Here is an 18,484-nt window from a genome sequence, read left to right as displayed (position 1 = left end):
GTGTTGCAGTGATTTTTTTTTTTTCTTGGTCACTTTGGGAACATAACCAGGTCGCATGCAGATAATCAGATATCAGCAAAGTATCAGGAACCCTGAAACCCATATTGTGTGTAGTTTATATTATGTAACATGAGCTTTATGTAAAAGTTTAATAATAATTGTGTATTAATAACACTGATAATAAACTAAAATCAATATAATCTAAAAATTGCTTACATGCACTAAATTTAGTGATTCTGTTTTTTTTTTTTTATATATAATTTTCGGTTTTTAAAGAGCTAACCACGTGTAATTTAACGTTTAGGCGTTTTATTTTGAAGTACTTTGTTTACGTTAAGCACATCTTCAAGAAGAGGCTCTGTTCCCGCCTCTGTCTCTGAAAACCCCGCTCTGATTGGTCCACATCTCTGCCAAACAATCTCGGAAACCAATCGGCATAAAGAACGGACAACGTCATCACTAGATGCCGGAAAAAAGTTGTCACATGTGTCATATACGGTGTCAACCAACTTGGTAGCCCTTGTGGAATGAGCGGAGACCGTCTGTGGGGCAATTAATCGATCAGAAAGAAGACAGTAATGTTTAAGTAAGACTAACTCAGCGCGTTTACATGTGATTAATCGGTACGCTGTGGTTTGAATGACTGCGGGAGACGATTAGCATGAACAGGCTCCATGTGAGGCTCTGGCACTTCACGTCGCTGTTTGTGAACGGCAGGACTCTCCCTGCTCCTGTCCGCTGCGATTCTTCTCTCCATCGGTCTGTTTTTCAGCTTTTTCGGACCATGGCCACCACTACCACTAACAACAAAAACAATTTACCGAAGAAAGCCAAGCAGAAGGAGCCGCTGCGCAGAGTGAAAACCAAAGAGAACCGCAGCAAGCGAGGAGACGTTCACGGACCGTCCACTGTGTACCTGCAGGTGGTCGGAGCTGGAAGCAGAGATAATGCTGCGTCAGTTTACGTGTTCTCCGAGTTCAACAGGTACGTCTGAAGGCACTTTGGAGCACATTGTTTGTGCTGTTGTATGTTAGAAAAAACTTGACTTTTTAATGTACCCCACTGTAAGCACACTTGCAAAAATAGCAGGCATTAACAGCAGGTCAAAGCGATCCTGGGCTCCACTTTACTGCAGTGATGCAGAGAAAGCTACACTTTTCACTTCTGGTATTTCACAGGTTGTGGGTCCTCGAGTCCTCACCTCATATCTCAGTTCTCCTCAGGAGAGGAGTCGAGACAGGTGTTTAACAAAATGAGACATCCTTTACTTGAAACTTTACTCGCCTTCGCACCTAAACGAACTTGAGTGTCATCCCATTCTTAATCCTTAGGGTTTAAGCTAATGTCAGCCCAACATTTGCAGCGGTAGCAGCTTCAATTCTTCTGGGAAGGCTTTCCACAGGTTTGGGAGTGTTTATAGGAATTTCTGACCAGTCTTTCAGAAGTGCATTTGTGAGGTCAGACATGGCTCCCACAGACCATTTGTATTTAATGGATTAATTGTAAGTTTATGAGATTGCATCAGTTTGTTGGAAGACATGAATACACACTAATCAGTGTATATTTATCAAGTGGCTTTACTGTCATTCTAACCGTGTGCAGTGGTACAGTACACAGTGAAATGAGACAGCGTTCCTCCAAGACCGTGGTGCTACATATAACAGACAATCAACGGGGGGGGGGGGGTTGCACACAAGTGCAAGTGTGCAACAACCCCCCCCCCCCCCCCCCAAACAAACAGTGCAACACCAGACAGAACAGAACGATAAGACACAAAATAGTGCGATAGAAAAGTGCAACAATGACGACCTCCACAGATGATCCATCAGTGTTAAGTGGACAGTGATCTCTCTGTGCTCTCCTGAAGTCATCAATCATCTCTTTTGTTTTGGCCACGTTCAGAGACAGGCTGTTGACTCTACACCAGTCCATTAGCTGTTGCACCTCCTCTCTGTATGCTGATTTGTCGTTCTTGCTGATGAGACCCACCACAGTCATGTCATCTGCAAACTTGATGATGTGGTTCGAATTGTGCATTGCTGCACAGTCGTGAGTCAGCAGCGTGAACAGTAGTGGGCTGAGCGCACAGCCCTCCAGTGCTCAGTGCGGTGGTGTTGGAGATGCTTTTACCGATCCGAACTGTCTGAGGTCTCTCCGTCAGAAAGTCCAGGATCCATTTGCAGAGGGAGGTTTTCAGGCCCTGTAGGCTCAGTTTTCCAATCAGGTGTTGTACATATGTGTCTTTATCATCCAGGTGGTTGAGGGCAAGATCTACGGTGCTCTGCACATTCTCTGAGTACTCTCCCAGGAATGTTATCTGGACTAGCAGCTTTCCGTGGGTTAACTCTGCAAGGGGTTTTTCTCACGTTAGCCAAGGTCGAGATGATTTCCTCACCAACACGTCATTCTGAGCAGGAGGGAGGGGAGGCGTCACCATAGCAGGCAGGTGTCGTCTACCTGTAGTTGATGATGGCCGCAAACTGGCCGTTGGTGATTTATGAGTGCTATATTCTGTTTTTCTATTAAATAACCTTAAAAAAGACCGTGTGGTCAGGTGCCTCCTCAGTACTCATTTGGGTTTCCAGGTCTGCCTGACAGACTTCTTTGAGATCTCATCCAGCATCCAAGTGTCCAAAACTGCCTCAGATCAGACGCTAGAACCACAAAGTCAATCACTGACCTTCTCATAGACAGGATAAAAGATGAACATAGAACATTAAACCTGCCTTTGGCAGGGGGAGTGGGGCGCTCCCTTTGTTCGGTGACCTCCGGACACATTTTGCTGACTGGTTTTGAGGCTAAACATGTCTGTTGTGGTTATTACTGGAGGCAGAAAGATGTTTCTCCACAGTGTCCTCCTTGATGAGGGTTAGCCAAGTCTTTAGCCAATCAGCATGAGACATCCCTGGTTTCTCACGCAGCTCCTGTAATTTCTCATACAGTATCTGGCTCAGTGATGATATTTTAGAACTTTTCACTCCCTTTCAAAGACCTGTTTGAGGGTTAAAGTTAGGTGCAGGTAAGGGTAACGGTTTGGGACTGTTTTGATTTGACAAAGCTGGAAATGCATTGATATTAGTAAGTGTCCCAGTGTGAGTGTATGTGGAGCAGGCTGTAGTTACTTTATGGTAACCTCTGATAGCAAAAACTAACTTTAAACCTTTGACTGCACTTACTCAGGTCCTCAGCAGCACACACACCTAGTTTTACGCAGCTTGGCGTAGGCGAAGAAAAGGCTTCTCAACATGATAATAAGATGCTTTGGACAGTTTGGCATAAAACAAAAAATAGGAACTTTGACACAATCTGTGGAGCATAATGCAGCAACAGGAATGATCATGATAATAATCTTTCTTGCCCTTAAAATCCTGAGACCAATCGCCTGGTGTAATTCAGAGGTTCTGATCGCAGCTCGCCCAACGCTTTCTGAAATACACCTATGCAAAACAAACCTCTCTCTGCTGCAGGTACCTGTTCAACTGTGGTGAAGGAACGCAGAGGCTCATGCAGGAACACAAGTAAGCTGGTGATGCCACAGCAGCGTTAAGATTTCAGTCTGTCTGGTGGTTTAAAAACAGCATGAACATGATCGTCATGTTTTCCTGTGGCAGGCTGAAAGCTGCTCGCTTGGACAACATCTTCCTGACCAGACTGAGCTGGGAGAACGTGGGAGGCTTGTCAGGTCAGTGAACACAGGTTCATGTTAATCCCTGTCATCACACTGGTGCTCCACACTAACACCAGGTATATATTACAGAGCTGAAGTCACATACATGACAGTAATATTCAGCATTAATGGAAATAAAATGTTTTCATCACCAGTATTCATCAGTTTGTGTCTTTCTGCATTATTTACAACAGGGAGGTTCTAAAAGCACAACTTGATTAGTGACATATTTTGTGAAATATATGCATTCATGAAAATGCCAGTTGAAGCTGAGGACAGTTTCATAACTGTGGATGGAGCCAAATACACTGAAATAACAATCCAACCCAGGCGGAGGTCTGCCTCTCACCTCAACCTGCAGAATTTTGTGCTTCGTGCTGTTGCAGCTCAGTTTGATTTATGCAGCAACAGCTCACAGGAACAGTCGTCTCAAGGTGTTTTATATTTTAAGATGAAAACTTTAGGAACTGCAACAATGTCACGGCCCCTTATGGGCAAGTACTTGGCAACTGTGGGATTCAATTCAATGTATACAGCACCAAATCACAACAATACTCGCCTCAAGGCACTTTATATTGTAAGGCAGACCCTGCAATAATACATGCAGAGAAAAATCCAACAATCATGCAACCTCATATGAACAAGCACTTTGGTGACAGTGGGAAGGAAAAAAACTCCCTTTTAACAGGAAGAAACCTCCAGCAGAGCAGGTTCATCCCTTTGACACCTGGACAAAGAGATGAACCCTTAATCCCTTTAAACATGAAGAGACCTTTTGTTTCCACTGGTTGCGTCTTAATCATTTGCCTTAAACCCACGCTGGTTGCAGAAGTGAAGGCTTTGAAAATTGACTGACTCCCACACGAAGACCTGGAATAAACTACAGCTCTTGTAGCCGAGATTTATTACGGTGGTTGGAATTATATATGCACAGTTCAAGAATAAAACATAGAAAAGAGCAGAATATGACCCTTTAAACGTGACCTGCTTTACTTTGATTGTTAATTGCACATAATTTGAAATAATTTCTGAATGTACAGGTCAATTTTTTATTTTTTTAAACTTGTTATTTTCAGTTTTATATGAAAATAATATTCGTGCACCCTTAGATGATTTATGTCTATATTCTGTATAAGTAGAGCCATTACACAGAATAGCTATTTGATTTTGGTTAATTTCAGTATATTAAATATTCTTATATCTCTTTGTTCTGTAATAATATTCATCTGTGTCTCGTCTCGTTGCAGGGATGATATTAACCTTGAAGGACACCGGCGTCCCTGAGTGTGTTCTCTCTGGACCTCCACAGCTGGTGAGAAGCTGGATCAAACAGTGCAAACACGCCTTGAGGAGCTTTTAATGTGAAAGGATTCACTTTACATCTGCTCTCTTCCTTTTTTTTTTTCTAATCACAGGAGAATTATCTGAATGCCATCAAGTCTTTCTCTGGACCACTGGAGGACATCAAGCTGTGTATGTTGAACTTGAGACAAATGCATTATTCTTGTGTTACGTCTGTGTGATATTCACTGTGTCGTCCCAGCGGTCCGACCGTACACTGAGGAGACGTACTCCGATGACACCATGACGGTTTATCAGGTGCCGATATTCGGTGGGTTTGTTTCCTGATTATTATTTTTTTATTCCTTAACCTCAGGAAGGAGTTTGTTTGTCATCTAATCTTTTTTTTTTTTTTTTTTTTTTTATGCCGTCGTCTCTGCAGCAAAGTCGAGGGACAATGACAGAAATCGCTCCCACAGGTCGGGTAGGAACAGCCCCACTCAGGCGACTCCACAGAAAGCCGACGTTAGCAGTGCAGACGATCCAGGTGAGTCAGAGCAGGCTAGACTAGACATGCAGTATTATACAGATAAGATTCATTTGACCACCTGAGGTTGGAGCATTCAAATAAAACAGAAAGCCAGCACAAAAACAAAATCAAATTTAAAAATTATTAATAATCATTTAAAATAAATCGGCGTCATCAGATTTGGAAATAATTTTAAGCGTAGCTACAATGTGGGATCTTAAGCTTTAGGCTTCATGCCGTCTTCTGTCAGGACTGAGGTGTGAATAAAAGTGTAATAGGCCGACTGTGGCTGCGTGTCTTTGGTAATAAAATGAACAAACTGAGTGCAACAATCGCTTCAAATTTTAGGTGAAAGGCGAACAGCAGCGAGAGATTCCTCTCTGGTGGTTGCCTTTGCCTGCAAGGTAGGACGCTGTGAAAATACGTCCATCCTGTGACGTGCAAATTGAAGCTTATTGTATCTGACAGTTTGCTTTTTACCTGTCTGACACTCTTACAGCTTCACCCAAAGAAGGGCAACTTCTTAGTTGCTCAAGCCAAAGAGCTCGGGCTGCCCGTGTAAGTGGAATCACTGTTATGTTCTTTCCAAGTTAACATGAGGTCCAGTTGTCTTATCAATGTGGACTTTTTGTTTTCCTAATGTTTAAAAGCTTTGTACTCAGTTGGCTGAGGATTTGGCAGACACTGGTGTGCACAAATTATACTTTACATGAAACAATTCTTGTCTATAAAAAGCTTTGCAGTAGCAAAATATTAGTTTTAGTTTTGCTTCATTTTCAGTCTGATTTGAACTGTTTCCTGATCTTTCCTCCTTTAAGGGGCACAGCTGCTATTGGTCCCATCATTGCAGCTCTGAAAGACGGGAAAAGTATCGTGCATGAAGGAAAAGAGGTGAAGACTCTGTTTTCTTTTCGTTCAGGCTGCAGCTCTAAGCTGGACTTGCTCACATTTCTGTCGCTGCTGGTTTTCAGATCCGACCCGAGCAGGTCTGCACTCCTACTGATCCAGGACCAGTCTTTATTATGGTCGAGTGTCCGTCTGAAGAATTTCTTGGAGCTCTTTGCACCAATCAGCAGCTTGGAAGGTAATAGTTTAGCTGCCAGTCACATTTGTTTTTCCAGCGCTATTTTAATTATTATTTTAATAAAATCATGCTGTTCTCAGATAGAACAAATGATGAAAGTGATCAAAAATGTTTTGGGTTTTAACATTTAGGTGTTTGCGGTTTTTCTTTCTAGTGGATAGTTTAACTATTTGTCTTTTCCAGTGCAAAACAAGTTGATCTATGATTTTTTTTTATTAATTTATTAATGTGCTGATTTATCTTCATTCATTTGCAACATAATGGTGTTTTCCTGGATACAGACCAAGCAGAATTAGCATTGGAGAAGTTCCTTCAGTTCATATATCTGATGTATATTTATCATAAAGATTTAACTTGACAGGAGATGCATTAATGAGTCACAGTGTATTAGTGTGAGCTATGGTACAAACTCATAAAACTGAAATTTCAGTTTTGCAGGTCGTTGTCTTGTTCGTTTATCTCATGTTATAAACTTTTAAATAGGTCATAAAGTTTTGATATGATGTCTTTTTTTCCCCTCTTAGTTATCATGATGTCATAAAAGTGTCCTGTTCAGATTAACTCAGTTCTACAAAAAACCTGATAACATGAGAGCTTGTAGGACCTTGAAACTTTTCTTTTTTTGAATTAAAGGTAACTGTATCCTGGTAGAAACTAATTCCCCCACATCAGGCTACGTAGAGTCAAAGAGTCACAATTTGCAGTTTTCTTGCTCTGGAAGACCTGATATGTGCACATGACGCACTTAGATGAAAATAGTTTAGCGAAGCAACACTGCCACACGTGATGAAACGGTGCTACTGTAGCCTTTGTGCATTTAGTGCCTGTGTGGTGTTTAACTTGACAACGATAACCAGTTATTGTGTGTAAGTTTGACCCAGTGCTTCTTTCTGTGCTGTGGCAGGAAGTGTGGTTCTTATAAATATTCTCTAGAAGTGTCTAAAGTTGAGGTTGTCACCCCCTCCAGATACCAGACAGGTGGGACGGAGGACCCTGCTGCGTTGGTGGTCCACATGACTCCAGAGTCTGTTTTGAAAACAGACCAATACAAGAAGTGGATGGAGAGGTTTGCAGTTTCTCTCTCTGTCTGAAAACTTTTTGCCACAGCATTTTGTCCACCGAGCACTCAGTGGTTTGTTTCTGCAGGTTTCCATCTACGACAGAACACCTGATCCTTAATGAACACGCGTGCACGATCCACAACATCAGAAGTCACAAGATTCAGGCCCAGCTCAACATGATCCACCCAGAAATCTTCCCACAACTGAAAGCTTACAAAGCAAAGGCAAGGCTGATGGACAGAAGAAACATTTCGGTGTTCACTGCAACGTTCCCTTTCAAACGGGGAAGTTTGACCTTACACCTTTTACAATAGACTAATCCCTGCATGCATTTAAACTCGACTTGTACTGTGCTGAAAAAGCACATTGTTTTATACACTGAGAGTGAGAAGCGCAGCTCCCAAACTGCATGTAAGAAAACATCAAAAAACTCTTATTTTTTGGTTTCCTGTAGGAGCCTCAGGCGGCCTTACACGTCCCGAACGTCAGAGCGGAGTGTCTGCTCAAGTTCCAGCTCAGACCTGTAATGGAGTGGCAAAGGTTAGTTTGTCCTTCAATCCCTCCAATTTAGCCATCGTTACTTTGCAGCTCCGAGCGCCGGCTTGTCATAGAAAACGATCTGCACTGGACCAGCCCCTCTCAACTGCTTTCTTCTCTCCTCGTCTTTTTTTAACCTCATCTTACAAGTGTCAGGGTTTTATTTTTATTTTTTCCTACATTGTTTCTGTCAAGTACTGTAGAGGCGCATCAAGGTCAGATGTAGGGAGAGGGAAAAAAACCCACTGCTTTTTCCCCAGCAGTGTTTTTGCAGGCAGTGGTGTGTGTCTTTTTCACTCTTGTCTCATTTGTTAGAGATGCCATCCCCTCCTGCAACTCTGAGGAGTTTGTGAAAGAAGCTTCTGAGGTCCAAAACTTTCTGGCAGAAGTGGACAAGTGCAGGAAGATTTGCTCCGCTGGCTCTGCAGAGCTTTCCGGTCAGTTATGGAAACTAGCACCCGCCCAAAAAGTGTTGGATTCACTCAAGCATGGTCTATCTACAGTGCCCTATTTTTGTCTTTATCTGTATTAAGTTCATTAATATCACAAGAAATTATATGAACAACTGAAAGAGTGTAGCTTGAAGCTACAGCTTATGTAATACAGCAGTCAGAATGTAAGGAAAATTAAATCGACTGCAATTTTAGCTTCTGATTTAAATAAAAGATGGATATGGATGAACTGTGTCGAGACCATCATCACACTATACATTTAGCACAATCCTGAGTAATCATGTTATTTCTATGCTGTAATTTAAAAACAAGTTTTAATTAAATTTGTTTTTATTATTCCTCATTTTAAACAGCTCATAAATATTATGTTTGGATTTCAGTGAGTTTAATCCAATAAATTATGGATTTGTTGACTCTCAGTAGGTTTTCTTTGTTATCACTCATATTTAGTTTTATGTTTTGGGAGTAAAAGATCGAGTTGATGTTTGGTTTGTGTTTCCTCACAGCTCTATACAGTCATACGTGGAGCAGCAAGTCAATAATATAAAATGCTTAGTGATTTTTGGCATAAGAAGTCTTCAAATTAAAACAGTGTTGCAGTTTAGACCTTTTGTTTGATACTTTATATTTAATTTCCAGGTTAATTTGTTATTAACACTAACTGGAAAACATTTTGCTTGAAGGATTATGGCAGTTTTAACGTAACTTTTTCTTTGGTTATTTAATGAGTGGTTTTCCGATTTTAATACATTTAGTTTTTCCAAGGTGAGGAGATCATTTGTTAGACTCAAACCAGTCAGTAGTTTACTTTCCAGAGTATCCAAACACTGCTTTGGATAAATGCACTCCATTGACTTATGTAATGTAAACAATAGTGGTCCAAGAAGTGAACCCTGTGGCACCCCACAAGTTACCTTTTAATAAACCAGAATCTGTATTATTTATATGTGCATACTGATACCTGTCATCCAAATATTGAATTAGCCAGTGATAGGCAAGCTTCTGATGCCATACCTGTCTCATTTACTTAAAAGCAACGTCTGATCATCCAACACCTTTTTTAGATCCTGAAGTATTCCCCCGGTGTGCTTCTTTCTCTGTTGCATTAGTAATGTGTTTTTGTTTGTCGACCTCACTCATCGTGCATGTATGGTTGTGTTGTTTTTGTTGCAGGTCAAGGAGGAAAATACCCAGAGGTGGTTTTCTTGGGAACTGGGTCAGCTCTTCCGATGAAGATCAGGAATGTCAGCGGCACTTTAGTTAATATCAGGTAACATCTCTCAGGACAGGCAGTGTAGCTCACCGCTGGTGTCAACATTGAAATAAAAATTGATTTAGAATTTCAAGACTATTACGTAAGAAAGAGGAAAATCATCTTTTTATCAAGAACCAACATTTTAATGAGATTGCATATGTTGCTTTTATTTTGGTCGGTCAAAACAGGAAGCCAAAGAGAAGCTTCGATCGTCTCTTAATCCTGTGAGATCCTTAATTGATGTTCATGTTTGACTCAGTGTTACAGAGGAACTGCTAAAATGACTCAAACACATTTAAAACTTTTGGCTCTCAGTGAAAAGTGAGTCTGACTTGTACAATCAAATATCTGTTGTCAACGAACAGCCCGGCCGTCTGAGAGCGTCTCATTGTTTCCACAGACTGAAGCTTTTATCTGCAGTACAGAGGATATTATTCACTGTGTCTCCAAGCACCTAATGCAGTATATGACCTAAACCTAGACTAGATATTGCACAAGTTTCTTTTTGTTTCATATTGGCAATAGTATGCTGCCGTAGATAACAAAAGGGCTGAATTTTAAATTGAAGCTGTTGCCTCAGTTCTTTGTTCTCACGTCTCACTGCTTTCCTGGGGAGTTTGGGTGACTTCTGGTCTTCTTTTTTTAATCAATTCCACTTTTCCCACCCTGTCAAAGTCATTCTGTAGTCATCACTCTGATCCTTTCATTAAAGCTCACTGCTATTCTGACATTTAGATTCATAGACAGCCATCTGTGCATCCTCCTCCACCATCCAAACTCAAGACATTACATCTGACTTCAGATGATCTCTCAGTATTTTATTATTCTTTTGTGTTTAGCTTAGGAAAGGTCATTGCATCTTACAGTATGTGTGGTGGTATTTAAACACAGAGAGGTGGGAGGTATTCCCACAGAGATCAAAGATGTTTGATGTCCAAAGTGGGAATTAAGCGATTTTTGAGTGGGTGGAAAGGTGGAGGTGACGGAGAACATGAAAGGATTAGCACATAAACTACAAGATGCTCTAAAACAGCTTACAAAGTGGCTTTTCTCCATATGTATCTTCTTCTTCCAGCACACCACCGTAAAGAACATCCCTCTCCTGAAAGTTGCCAGATAATCAATGTTATTTACTTCCCCTGGTGGTCATGAAGGGAATAGACCTGAATAATGGCCTAAATTAAATATATTTAAAACCTAAATCTTTAAGCCATGTTGTTATTGCATCATTTTTCAGTGCACTGAGTTACCACTGTGTTTGGTCCAAATAAGAATAACAAAGTCTCATCTGTGATGTAAATTAGGTTCAAATGTTCCATTTTTAAAAAATCAGTTTTAGACAGTATCTCATTCAGCTGCAGGAATCTGCTGCTGCATCCTGGCAGGTGTTTTCATCGTTGTATACACCTGATGTATTCCCCATGTATCCTCAGTAGTGTTTAAACAGTGCTTCACTGTCTCTAGTCAATTTTAAGAGGCTTAAAAACTGATTAAAATGATTTCTTAGTGTAAATTTGTAAAACCTACAAAGGCGTCCTGTAATGAATAATGATGCGTGTGTGCTGAGAAGGCTGTACTCACCCACTGTTTGCAGTTTAGTGTTTGTCTGGGCGTGTTTCACATGTTTGTTTGTTTGTACTCGCATGAAGCCCGAGTCAGTCTTTGCTGCTGGACTGTGGAGAGGGAACCTTTGGTCAGCTCTGCAGACACTACGGGGACGACGTCGATGACGCTTTGTCCAAGATCGCCACGGTCTTCATCTCACACCTGCATGCTGACCATCACACAGTAAGCAGCCGTGCATCAGGTTTTAACTTGTAAAAACAAAGTTAGACTGCTCGACTTACTCTCGTTGTGATCTTTTTGTTTCAGGGGCTGGTGAAGCTGCTGTACCAGAGAGAAAGGGCACTGGTGAGTATTTGAAATACTGTTTCTTTTTTCTGGATTGAAGTGAAAACTCAAGACATGAAAGGTTGGTTAAAAATAGAAACCTCTGATATATACTGTGTGAATGTGTGTGTGAATGGATGGATGACTGGCTGTGTAAAGATAATACAGGCCATTTACCATTTATACTACCTCCTTGTTTTGTGTAAGGATCCCAAATAATGACATTCAGGGGTTTGTGTCACATCTATACCTCCAGGCAACTTTGGGAAAGCCATTTAGCCCGATTTTCCTGGTTGCTCCGGTTCAGATCATGACCTGGCTCAACCAGTACCACGACTACTGCGAGGAGATTCTCAGTCACATCAAGTATGTGGACACAAAAACATCTTAACTCATTAGGACACACTCCACCTCCATGCTCCATGAGTACTGGATTAGTTAAGCTGAACTGTTTTTGCTGTTACTGAACAGTTTCATTGTGTCTTTGCATTTATAATAATGTGAAATTAATAGTAAAACCAAAGCACAATTGCATTTATGTATATTATACCACTTGCACTACATTATTTGTGTGTACTGGGCAAAGAAAGAAGTCTGTTTGGTGTATTTTTGACAAATACAGTTGGCGTTATGTTATCAGCAACTTTCAGGGGTTTTAATTTTGTTTCTTCTGATTGGTTGAAAAGTGTTTGAGCTGTTCAGAGTAGCTGGAAAGATTCCTAAACTATATAAATCATGTAATTACATGCAGTACGTTTAGGGAGCTAATTCTTGTCATTGATGTTTCATAGACCAGTGTTTCCCAACCTTTTGGAGCCACGGCACATGTTTCACATCAGAAAGATCACACGTCACACCAACAAACACAAATGTCACAAAAAGCATATTGATCATTTTCCCTTGCGCACCAGGTATAGCGGTATATTGTCCGCAGTATACTTCTTTTGCTTTCTTCTGACCACTAATCATGCTAGGGCCTTCATCTGGGTCAGTTTTCTCCAGGACCAGGTCAGACTGGATACTTTTATTTTCAAATATGTATCTATTGCTGTTACGCGCTGCGTTATCTAACTCGCAGCTTGACTATTATGTCATTTCTTCTTCGTTTTCTTCTGTTTTACTGGCACTTGGCAACCCATTTAATTAGAGCAGGTAGTTGTACTGCCCTCTAGTGGAAGAGAATGTAACTGCTCTGCCTGTTACTCAGGCTGGTCGTTTAGAGTACTAACCAGGTGGAACCAGATAATCTTCCACGACACACCTATGTGCCGTGGCACAGTGGTTGGGAAACACTGTCATAGACTACTATTAAATACTTAACAACATATCATTAATAATAATAATGATGTTTATTTGTGCTGCACATATCAAAACCAGTATTATAAGAAACACAGAATAAAGAACAAAGGACTGTCTGACCTTCTTTAAATGTTTCTCAAAGGTCAGACTAAACTAACGGTTCTAACAGGTGATGTCATGAATGGATAAAGGGCTTAGGGAAGACTGAATACCTGGAGCTTCCCTGAACCAGTGATGAGAATTTCTGTTTTATTTGAGTTTAAAAATCGAAAAAGGGGCAGGTCTGTAATTGAAGAATCCACTTGTACAGTTAAATTTACAAGTATGTTGTTGTTTTTTTACTTTATAGAAATATATGACATAGAAAATACGAGTTTTGAGAAATGCTTATGGAGTAACTCAGTAAACTAAATTACTAGAACTATAGCAGCAGGAGGTCTTTCAGCCTTTAAGTTGCATTGACTGAAACCATGAACAGGATAACAGATGAGCATAGACACTGTGCTCACTGGTTTCGAATCATCATCAGCTGTGTTTTGGCTGTCATCGTGTAGTTATTTACATATTTGGGTAAGAGATCCTTGGCAGTTAGATCAGACTTCAGAAAAACCTACAAGCCTGTTTTGTTTTTTTGTTTGTTTGTTTGTTGTTTTTTGTCTGAACCAAGTAGCAAGTCATAATATTAATCATATAATTCCTAAAGGCACCAACAGTTAAAAACATGTCGGAGAGGCGTAGAGCTGCCTGTGTTGGGACCGATCAGTTGGCTCAGGAATACAAATGAATTCTTGTAGATTTGCTATGAAGGGAGAAACTCGTCCATAGAAGCAAAAACACATTTGCAGACTGCAAACATGACCAACTAAATGTTGGCCTTTAACATGGGAGTCTATGGGGATTGACTTGCTTTTGGAGGCAGTCTCAAGTGGCCAAAACAGGAACTGCACTTTGGCTTTATGTTACATTAGACCACTGGAATTAACTTAATGTAAGTCATCTCTCTGTTAATTTCCTGCACCAGGTCCTTGTGATATCAGTTTCTGTATTTAGTGAAGACACCCTTCACACTAATCATGCACGCACTTGTCTGTGCTTAAAGGTGAAACGGTCAGTTTCAGTGCGTCGTTTCTCTGAAGGATGTCTGATTTGTTTTTCAGCCTCATCCCCAATAAATTTCTGTGTGACACCGTCGAGGTTCCCAAACAGAGGACGAAGTCATTCATCCAAGCGATGCTGAAGAAGAACAACCTGCAGCGGGTCAGCAGCCGTTTGAACGTCACGTGTTTTTTTTTATTTTTTATTTATTGAAGCCTTTTTAAAGTGACTCATCGTTTTATTCCTGTGTGTCTCACAGTTCCACACATGTTTAGTGCGTCACTGCAAGAATGCCTTTGCCTGCAGCTTCACTCACCAGGCAGGCTGGAAGCTGGCCTTTTCTGGAGACACCATGCCCTGCGACGCATTCGTACACATCGGTTAGTCCTACTCAGACTGATTAAAGTCCATACGTCACCCAAGTGCATCTAGGCAGAAGCACATAATAGCAAATTGAGCGTCCGCTTTCGATATTACAGTGATTCATATAAGGTCATCTTGACTCTAGCTCGACTACACGGGTTGTTTTGAATAATTTATCCGATATTTCTTAATGCTCTCAATCACTCTTGTAGCTGGCAGCCTCTTCTAATGGTTCCTCTGGGATCCCTCTTCATTGACTCTTCTTAAATTGCTTGACTGGATTCTGTCCAAGCAAAGCCTCCCAGAGACAGCCAGTGTTTCCCAAGTCTGTTCATTATAGATGGCTCAGCTCACCGGACAAACAGGGCATGCGGATTCTTGATCACACTGACCACCTGATTGATTTCCTGTGGGACGGGAAGAAGCTCTAAGTGCTTCCCTCTGATTTGGGCTTCTCAATCTCATTATTTCTTTTTTTAACCCAGGAAAAAATGCGACCTTACTAATCCACGAGGCCACGCTGGAGGATGAGCTAGAGGAGGAAGCTGTAGAGAAAAGGCATAGGTGAGTGAAACAAACTGTGTGGCTCTGCAGGTACTTTAAGGTGATTTAATGAAGGAAATGAAGGAAATGTTGGAGGAGGAAAAACAAGCAGGTGGAGCTCCGTGTCAGCTAGCAAAGAGCTCTCTTCACTTGCTGATTGAGGCAGCCGTTATGTTCTGAGTGCATTGTTAAATCTCTTCATTCTCCGCACATATTGATATTGATTTTTGTTCCTTTTTTACGGCGCCACTGTGAGCGTCTGTCTTCACAAAAGCGCGTTTTTATGTCTTTAGAAAACGTTCCCATCGAAGAGCGACGTAAATCTGTGACTTTATGACTGATCTTTTCTCACAGTACAACCTCCCAGGCCATCGGTATCGGCATGAAGATGAACGCCGACTTCATCATGCTCAACCACTTCAGCCAGCGCTACGCTAAGATCCCTCTCTTCAGCGAAGACTTCAACGACAGGGTGGGAATATCCTTCGACCACATGAGAGTAAGTCTCAGTGCAGCTGTGTCTGATTTCTTTGACAAATAATGTGTCACTGGATTTGACAGCTGGTTTCCAGATATCCTGTTGCACTTGAAGGCATCACGGGGACACTGCGTGAAACATGGTCCACAGACGTGTGCAGATGGAGGCTCTCTTAATGATCACGCAATCCTGAAAGTTTTAATGCTATAGTGTTGCAGACAGGGGTCCCCATGGAGTTAAACTTGGAAAGTTCGACTCGTTTCATTTCAGCCGAGCTTCAGTTGAAATTTCTTGGCTCTGCTTTCAGAAATGAACTTTTCTCCAATTCATCCACAGCTTCAGCAGCAGGGTCCATTTATGCGTTCCTAGAGAAGGTTTTGCACATTTATATACAACAAGAGCAAGAACTTCAAACAATAGTATATTAATACTTTTAGAAATAACATATTTTTTTAAGGTTTTAAGGACATCTCTACATTTCAGTGAAGCTTAGTTCCTTGGCTTTCCTCTATGATGAGCCCTGCCTTCATGTTTGCTTGGCAGAGATCGGCAGTCATGGACTGATTTTCTTTGCTAATTAACTTTACCTACTCTAACTACTATATCATCTGCTTGGCATCTCCTTCAACTCCACTTTAAAGTTCATGGTGACTTTAATATGTAACTTTAATATCTTTAGATACTTTCAAAAGTATCAACATCTTGTTTTTTACATTTTGCTTCATCTGATTTTTTTCCCGTCCGTCTAAATAAGAAAATTAAAGAACAACATTGTGTCCGGACAGGGTTAATCTCTTTATTCAGTACGGTGGTCCCTCACTATAACGCGGTTCACCTTTCGCGGGCTCCCAGTTTTGCAGATTTTTTTTGTGCACAATTTTGCATGCTTTTGTTTTTCTTTTTTCTTTTTTAACAGCGCATTGTGTTCTGCATCCTAATTGGCTGTAGACCATGTCAATCAGTCTCCTCCATGTCATGTCTCCTGTACAGTACAGAATGTGTTCAGCTTGTCACATTTACATAAAAAAAGAACATTACGCTGGATACCAACATCATCCGCATCAAAGCTAAAAAGCTTTATGAAACTTGAGCTGACAGCGAGGAGCAGGATGCTGCGGAGTCCAGGCCATCGACGAGTGCTTTTAATGCCAGCAAGGGCTGGTTTGACAAATTTCAGAAGTGCTTTGGACTTTGGACAGAAAAAAGAAACAGTATTAGAAGAGAAAAAAAAAAAAAAAAAAAAAAAGAAGTGCTTTGGACTTAGAAGTGTTTGACTGCATGCACCGCCTCTGCGGATACCTCTAGAGCAGAGGCATAGGTGAACAACAAATTTAAAGCGATCATCAAGAAAGGGAGATATAAGCCTGAACAAGTTTTCAGTATGGCTGAGACAGGCTTATTTTGGAAACGAATGCCCTCTCGCACCTTTATAATTCAGGACGAAGCCAAAGCCCCAGGAGTCAAGGCCCAAAAAGATTACGTGACTCTGGTTATCTGTGTAAAATGCCGCGGGCTTTATGATAAAACCGGCGCTTATTTATAGATCAAAAAATCCTAAAAAAACAAACTTTGAGTGTGAAAATGTTCACGCCTGTCTGAGAAAAGTGTGTAGTGAGAGGTTTTACAGCCTTAAAGCATCTGTAGTAATTGTAAAAAATAAAGCTGACTACTTTGCGGGTTATTTTTAGAACATAACTCCCGCAATTAACGAGGGAGCACAGTATTAACAAAACATGTATGTAAAAACAGGAAGCTGGGACTAAACCTGGACCTTAGTGGAGGCTGAGTACTTTCTCCCTATGTATGACTGACATGATAAACTTCTGGCTCCTCAGCCTTGCTCATTAGTGATTGTAAGACAGCATACATTACCAGTAAGACTAAACCAAAGCACGAGAAATGACAAATTAGTATTTAAGTTTGATGAAATATCTCCAGTTAAAGGCACATTTAGAAACGGTTTTTCAGCTGTTTCTTAATCTAAATGTTAGCAGAAATGCTAGTAGTTGGATGGTGATTGCTGCAACTTCCAAGACAAGATTTTCCATTTTTTGTAACATAAACTACCAACAACAAACATTTATACAAGAATAACAAGGAAACTGTATATAAAACATTTACTGTAAAGAGTATAAATAAGGATAAAAAGAGCTAAATGGTAAAAAAAAAAGTCTAAATGGAATAGTTCTGAATGCTTTCATTTAAATATTGTGGCAATTTCCTTTATTTCATCTACTCACAGATTCGTTTTGATGACTCCAAAATCATCCCCAAACTCATTCCTGCACTGAAAACCCTGTTTGCCGAGGAGCTCGGCGAGATGGAGGAGAGGAGGGAGAGGAGGGAGATGAGATATCCAAGAGGAAGCAGCTCTGAAGTGACCAGCGAGCATAAGACGGGAGCGCCGGACGTCGGCAGAGGTGCTAAAAGAGACCAGGAGGAAACGGCAGCACACGTAGAAACGAAGAGGCTGAAAACCAGCTGATTCCTCTCTTCCATTTAAACATGAGTTTTGAAAAAAAAGAAAGACTAGATGAATCCATCTTGAGTTATTTTATTTAAATGAGCTGGAGATTTTTATTTGACTTGTGTGGTCTGATTAAAGAAAATGCGCTTGTTGCATTAACTGTGCAGATCTGTGTTAAACGGAATAAAGCAAAGCTCGCCATGTGTCCTTCAACAGTGATTTGTAATCTGTTTCCTGCTGGGTGCCATTTCACTTGACGTCTAAATCCAGACTTTCTAAACTTTTAGAATAAAACTAGTTTAAATTTAGTTACATTCGCATAAAAATAGCAACAAATCTCTATAGTCTGTTCAGCTGAAGCTAATTTGTGGCAACATCCAGAGCCGAAAAATGAAGCTAAAGTGTAATTTGCATACATTATAGTTACTTTAATGTCAAAATGGAAGCTGATACCAAAACAGAGTCAATCCCCGTGGATGCCCA

General features: G+C 40.8%; 1 protein-coding gene across 1 annotated transcript; it reads left to right on the top strand.

The window, feature by feature from the left end:
- The first annotated feature begins 475 nt into the window (after positions 1 to 475).
- Positions 476 to 18,214, top strand: elac2 (elaC ribonuclease Z 2). The gene is made up of 24 exons (XM_080904632.1): positions 476 to 984; positions 3,468 to 3,518; positions 3,612 to 3,682; positions 4,915 to 4,979; positions 5,083 to 5,140; positions 5,211 to 5,279; positions 5,391 to 5,495; positions 5,826 to 5,881; positions 5,977 to 6,035; positions 6,296 to 6,368; positions 6,449 to 6,561; positions 7,529 to 7,627; positions 7,708 to 7,846; positions 8,077 to 8,162; positions 8,475 to 8,596; positions 9,785 to 9,881; positions 11,516 to 11,654; positions 11,739 to 11,777; positions 12,013 to 12,122; positions 14,213 to 14,312; positions 14,410 to 14,530; positions 14,999 to 15,077; positions 15,411 to 15,555; positions 17,777 to 18,214. The coding sequence occupies exons 1-24, from the start codon at positions 662 to 664 to the stop codon at positions 18,017 to 18,019; spliced, it is 2,562 nt and encodes an 853-aa protein (XP_080760758.1). The 5' UTR covers positions 476 to 661; the 3' UTR covers positions 18,020 to 18,214.
- Positions 18,215 to 18,484: the final 270 nt, after the last annotated feature.

The sequence above is a fragment of the Rhamphochromis sp. 'chilingali' genome (genome assembly GCF_963969265.1).
Source record: "Rhamphochromis sp. 'chilingali' genome assembly, chromosome: 15".
NCBI lineage: Eukaryota > Metazoa > Chordata > Actinopteri > Cichliformes > Cichlidae > Rhamphochromis > Rhamphochromis sp. 'chilingali'.
The sequence above is the reverse complement of the archived record's forward strand: the minus strand, read 5'-3'. Positions and strand labels throughout refer to the sequence as shown.